General features: G+C 43.4%; 1 protein-coding gene across 1 annotated transcript; it reads left to right on the forward strand.

Moving 5' to 3' along the window:
- Positions 1 to 1238: 1238 nt before the first annotated feature.
- On the forward strand, positions 1239 to 4055 carry LOC121812693. The gene is made up of 3 exons (XM_042215500.1): positions 1239 to 1731; positions 1897 to 3886; positions 3997 to 4055. The coding sequence occupies exons 1-3, from the start codon at positions 1558 to 1560 to the stop codon at positions 4053 to 4055; spliced, it is 2223 nt and encodes a 740-aa protein (XP_042071434.1). The 5' UTR covers positions 1239 to 1557.
- The last annotated feature ends 2105 nt before the right edge of the window (positions 4056 to 6160 follow it).

The raw sequence follows: 6160 nt of genomic DNA on the forward strand, positions 1-6160 counted from the left end.
ATTCCTTTTTAAAGTATTTAATAAAGTCTTCATCTTTAAGTAGTGATATATTAAATCTCCAGTTTTTACTTGGCGTAGTATTATTCTTGTGCATTAGTGTTAAAGATACAGGAGCATGATCGCTGACAGCTATAGGATGAATCTCAGTGTCTGAAATGTCACACAGCAGTGAGCTGCTGACCAAAAAATAATCCAGACGAGAGTAAGAGTGATGAACATGCGAGAAAAAAGTATATTCCTTACTGGTGGGGTGAAGAGAGCGCCATGCATCGCAAAGACCAAAGTCGTTCATATACTGTTTGATTATATTTGTGGACTGCCAATTGCGCTGAGTTCCTGTTGTGTTGAGCCTATCCATTTCTTCATTTAGTCCAAGGTTGAGGTCACCGCCAAGAATGAGTGTGCAATCAAGGTGTTCAGAGAGTGCACTAAAAAAACCGTGGAAGAATGAGGGTTCATCAACATTTGGACCATATATACTAACAATACATAGTTTTTTGTTCAATATTGATAGTTTAATAATTAGAAATCTACCCTCTGGATCTATAACTGTATCGAGTACTGTAAAATTAACATTTTTATGTATTAAAATTGCTACTCCCCGTTGTCTAGAATTATAACCGGCTGCAAACACGTTAGGAAACTCAGGTGTTTTAAGTTCGTTTAAACCTGTGACAGGTTTGTGAGTTTCTTGTAATAAAACAACATCTGCCTGTAGTTTTTTAAGCTGGTTAAATATTTTTAACCTCTTTCCTCTGGTGCCAGCTCCATTTACATTCCATGTGACAAACCTCAGCATGCCCTTAATTGTGCGTGTATGTCTAATGATGTATGCTGGGTGTTTCGTTTAGACAGGTGGAGAGAATATGGAAACATCCCTTGTTTGTAAATAGAAAGAGAAAAAGAAGTGTGGTGAGAGGCTCCATAAGTCTGACTATGTGTGTGAATATTCACTAATATGAACAAGCGTGGTTTGCTTATGTGTCCTGCAAGTCTGTGCGTGCTGTGAGGCTGTTGTGAATGTGCTGCCGTTGAGCTGATGTGTTTGCGTGATCGTGTTGTGAAAATATGGAGAAATAGAGGGTGTTGTTTGTAGGTGAGTGGGGAAGTAGGTGACCACAGCAGTGAAAGACAAGAGAAAGAAAGAAACCACATGAACTGTGAGCGACAACAAAAAAAAAGAAACGAAACGGAAACATTCCAATTAAAGTGTTGGGAAGCATTTGAGTAAGACAAAGTGTTGCAGGTTACCTTTGTGGTGGCCATCTTGTTTTCCCAGTAAAGAGGAAGCCTGCCTCAATTGCAGCTCTTTTATAGGCCAGTCTGTATTAAGAAGGTGTGTCTTTAGAGTATTTAAAGGGAGCAGGAAATGGATTGGGAGCCATTTTGAAAAGTTGCTGTCTGCATGTATATGATGTTGGCAAGAGATAATAAAACAATTACTTTAATTAAGATAGAGTGAAGTCTGATGTTTCCCTCACCACCCCTCACTGCGTAACAGTTGGTGGCAGCAGTGGGATTTGGTTACGCCTGTGAATGAGGGACCGAACACGCTGAATGAGGGGTGTAGGACGTGGAAGAAACCGTTGGACAAGGAAAAACCCCCTTGCTGACATGGAAGAAAGAGAAGGTGGACAAACAATTGAGCCAGATCCACCACCTGAAGGAGCAATGGCTAATGAGGATGATTTTGAACCAGTAGTACGACCGAAGCAGACTGCAGTTGGTGTCGTGAGTAAAGAACTTTCTGAACCGGATATCTTTGATGAAATTAGAGAATTTATGCGGCATTCCAAAAGAACAGAAGCAATACTGTTTGAACAGATAAAACAACTGAGTGACAATATACCAAGGCTGCAACATGTTGAACATTCTGAACTTCAACCTTCTGTCCAGAGTGACATTTCTACAGCAGCTGTTTGTCCAAAGCAAGAGGCTGGGAAACTGCCTCCACTATCAGCTGTGCAGCCACCTCACGGAGCCACTGAGCACCAAGCTGAGCCGCCTTCTCCATCTCAACCACTGCCTGCACAGTCTCAAATGCATGTCGTTCAACCTGCTCCAGTGCAGAGAGCAGAAACACACCGTGGGGGTGAGCCAAGAATACCTGACTTCAGGGAAGGTGAGGATCCTGAAAGTTTTTTTGTACGATTCGAACGCATAGCTAAAACGTGGGGATGGCCACAAGTTGAATGGGCAGCTAGAGTGGTCACCTTATTGACTGGAAAAGCCCTTGAAGCTTATGCTGGCATGGATGAAGAACAGTCTGACTCTTATGAGGCCATTAAAGCTGCTGTGTTATCCAAGTTTAATGTAACAGAGGAGACCTACAGATACCGGTTCCGGAGCACCAGTGTACCCATGGGAGAGAGTGTGCGTGAAACCTACAATCGGATAAAGGGACTCTATAAGCGATGGATGCGTCCTGACAGTCGGAGCAAAGAAGAGATCGGTGAAACCATTATTTTGGAACAGTTTCTTCGCGTGCTGCAGTCAGATGTCCGCACATGGGTGAAAGAGAACAACCCAAAGACAGGAGAGGAAGCTGCAGATCTGGCTGAACGTTACCTAGCTGCTCATCGTGAACCTTCTAAGTCAAAGATGACTGTGGGGAGACCAAGGTTTGGGGAGGTAAAACCTCCAGGGGTGACTAGTGTTGAAAGCTTGGACACTAGGGGTGGTAAGAAGCCTATACATTGCAGTCAAAGGTACAACCTCATTTGCTATTACTGTCAGCAGCCTGGTCATAAAGCTTCTTTATGTCCCCTAAGAAAACCAAAGTCAGTAGAGTTGTGTGTAGTTCCCTCCACAGGTCTTGAGGGGGAACTTACTGGTGATGGTTTAGTGCCACATAAACATGTGGTAGATGTTTCAATAAATGGCCGAACAGTAAAGGCTCTTGCTGACACTGGTAGCTCACAAACCTTGGTTAAATCTTCTATGTTGAGCAATGTATTACCTGACTTTAACAAACCTGTAAATATTACTTGTGTTCATGGGTGTCAAAAAGATTATCCAACAGCAGATGTCACTATTGAACTTGAGGGCCAAGCATTTATGTTAACTGTAGGAGTGTTGGATCAGTTAGCATATGATGTCATTTTGGGAGAAGACTTACCAATCTTAGACAGTTTGGTTCATAATAACTCTGAAGCCTATTCCTGTGCTGTTGTCACTCGTTCAATGAAAAGGGGTTTAGAACCACTGCCTGATGTAGATGAAGACTTATTTGAAGGAGGGAGTAAACTCAGGAAAACAAAACGACAACGTAGGCAGGAGAAAAATAAAAACAGTGGTAGGGCAAGCTTTCCAGAACCAACCTTACCAATGTCTCCACCTATTGATCTTCAGTGGGAGTTTCCCAATAATTTTAGAGAAAGACAGGAAAATGATTCATCTTTAAAACCTCTCTTTAAGAAAGCATGCAACGTGGATGATGGAAAAGAAAATGATGTAGGGCTTAAAAGTGTAACTGGAGAACCTTTCATAATAAAGGATAAACTTCTGTATCTAGCGGACATGGAGAAACCCAGACTTGTTGTACCAAAAGAGTACCGATCAGTAATCCTGCATCTGGGCCACACTGTACCATGGTCAGGACATTTAGGACAGGCAAAGACTTACAATCGTGTTGCTCAACGTTTTTACTGGCCAGGATTGTACAAAGATGTGGTTGACTACTGCAAAACATGTCATGAATGTCAGAAAGTGGCTCCTACCAAAATTTCAGACAGAGCCCCGTTGCAAACATTACCAATAATGGATGTACCTTATGAGAGAATAGCGATGGATATCATAGGTCCTTTACCTAAGAGCAGTAGTGGTCATAAATATGCATTAGTCATTTGTGATTATGCCACAAGATATCCAGATGTTTATCCACTGCGTTCCCCCCCGCCCCCCCCCCCCCCCCCCCCCCCCCCCCACCCCTCTCTGCAGGTCAAACACATTGTTCGATGCCTAGTAGACCTTTTTTCCAGAGTTGGCGTTCCAAAGGAGATCCTGACAGATCAGGGTACCAGTTTTATGTCACATTTGATAAAGTCTCTTTATGACCAACTTGGTGTAAAAGGTATTCGAACTACTCCCTACCATCCAGAAACGGACGGTCTGGTGGAACGATTTAATGGTACATTAAAGCAAATGTTGAGAAAGTTTATTGATGATACTGGCAAAGGTTGGGATAAATGGTTGCCTTTTCTGTTGTTTGCATACAGAGAAGTACCACAGGCTTCAACTGGTTTCTCCCCTTTTGAGCTGCTCTATGGAAGGCAGGTTAGAGGCCCCCTGGATATGCTGAAAGAGAACTGGGTGGCTGGAGTGGCACCGGGGTCTACTGAAGTGGCTTCGACGATGAACATCATTTCCTACATATTGCAGATGAGAGACAAACTGGAAACATACAGAGAACAGGTTAGAGACCATATGCAGAAGGCGCAGCAAAAGCAAAAGGTATGGTATGACAAGCATGCCTGTGAGAGAGAACTAAAGACTGGTCAAAAAGTTTTGGTACTTTTGCCTACTGGACCAAGTAAGTTGCTGGCTAAGTGGCAAGGACCTTATACTGTGGCCAGAAAAACCGGCCCAGTGACATATGAGGTCATTTGTCCAGAGAAACACAAATCAAAGCAACTGCTACATGTAAACTTGTTAAAAGAGTATCATGAAAGAAACGCCCCAGAACCAGGTGTGAAGCAAATCCTGATGGTACAAGATGTTCGGCCTGAAGACAGTGGCATTCTGGAGGTTGGAGAAGCTGAGATGAGCCCATTCAGAGGCATGCCCAAATCTGAAGACCCTCCTGAATATCTGACTGAAGATCAGTGGCAACAGTTGAACGAGGTGAGGCATCCTTTCCATCTTTGTTCTTAGACACACCGGGGCGAACAAATGTCATAACACATAACATCATCTTGAAAGACACAAAACCTCTTCGTCTTAAGCCTTACAGGATACCAGAACGGATGGTGGAACCATTGAGGAAGGAGGTTCAGATGATGCTGGAACTGGGAGTGATTGAGCCCTCAAGGAGTGAGTGGTCAAACCCCATTGTACTTGTTCCAAAGAAAGACTCCCCTCAACTACGATTTTGTTCAGACATGAGAAAGCTAAATAGTATTTCCTGTTTTGATTCGTATCCAATGCCACGGATTGATGAGCTACTGGAAAGACTAGGAAAGGCTAGATACATTACAACCTTAGATTTGTGTAAGGGTTACTGGCAAGTGCCCTTAGAGCCGTCCTGTAAAGAATACACAGCCTTCCAAATTCCAGGAATGGGCTTATTTCAGTACACCGTGTTGCCCTTTGGTCTTCATGGGGCACCTGCAACTTTTCAAAGGTTGATGGACATTATCCTTAATGGTTGTTCAAAGTTTGCAGCTGCCTACCTGGATGATGTGGTGATTTACAGTGAGTCTTGGGAGGAACACCTGCAGCATCTAAAGGTTGTGTTGGCAAAGATCCAGGAGGCTGGTTTGACTCTGAATGTGAGCAAGTGTGCCTGGGCACAAGAAGAGGTGAGGTATCTAGGATACATTGTTGGCCATGGACAAATAAAGCCACAAGTTGAAAAGGTAAAGGCTATACAAACAATTCCCAGACCTAAAACCAAAAAGCAAGTGAGGTCGTTTCTGGGCTTGGTTGGCTGGTATCGGAGGTTTATTCCCCATTTCTCAACCTTGGCAGCCCCTCTTACAGATCTCACGAGAAAACATGCTTCTAAAGTGATGTGGAATGACGACTGTGAACATGCCTTCCAATGTTTAAAGAGACAGATTTCTGAAGCCCCTGTTTTGCAAAGCCCGGATTTTTCCAAACCATTTGTTGTACAGGTAGATGCCTCTAATGTTGGACTTGGAGCAGTGCTGGCTCAAGGAGAAGCTGGTGAAGAAAAACCTGTGCTTTTCTTAAGTAAGAAGCTATTTGACAGGGAAAAAAACTATTCTACAGTAGAGAAAGAAGGACTGGCAATTAAGTGGGCAATTGATTCGTTGAAATATTATCTCCTTGGAAGAGAATTTATTCTTCAGACGGATCACCGATCCCTGGTGTGGATGCACTCCAAGCAACATCAGAATGCGAGGATACTGCGCTGGTGCCTAGCCCTCCAGCCATACCAGTTCACCGTCCAGCATTGTCCGGGTAAGAACAATCTTAT

This window comes from Haplochromis burtoni, unplaced genomic scaffold (assembly GCF_018398535.1).
Source record: "Haplochromis burtoni strain Fernald_Lab_line unplaced genomic scaffold, NCSU_Asbu1 Contig_738, whole genome shotgun sequence".
Lineage (NCBI taxonomy): Eukaryota > Metazoa > Chordata > Actinopteri > Cichliformes > Cichlidae > Haplochromis > Haplochromis burtoni.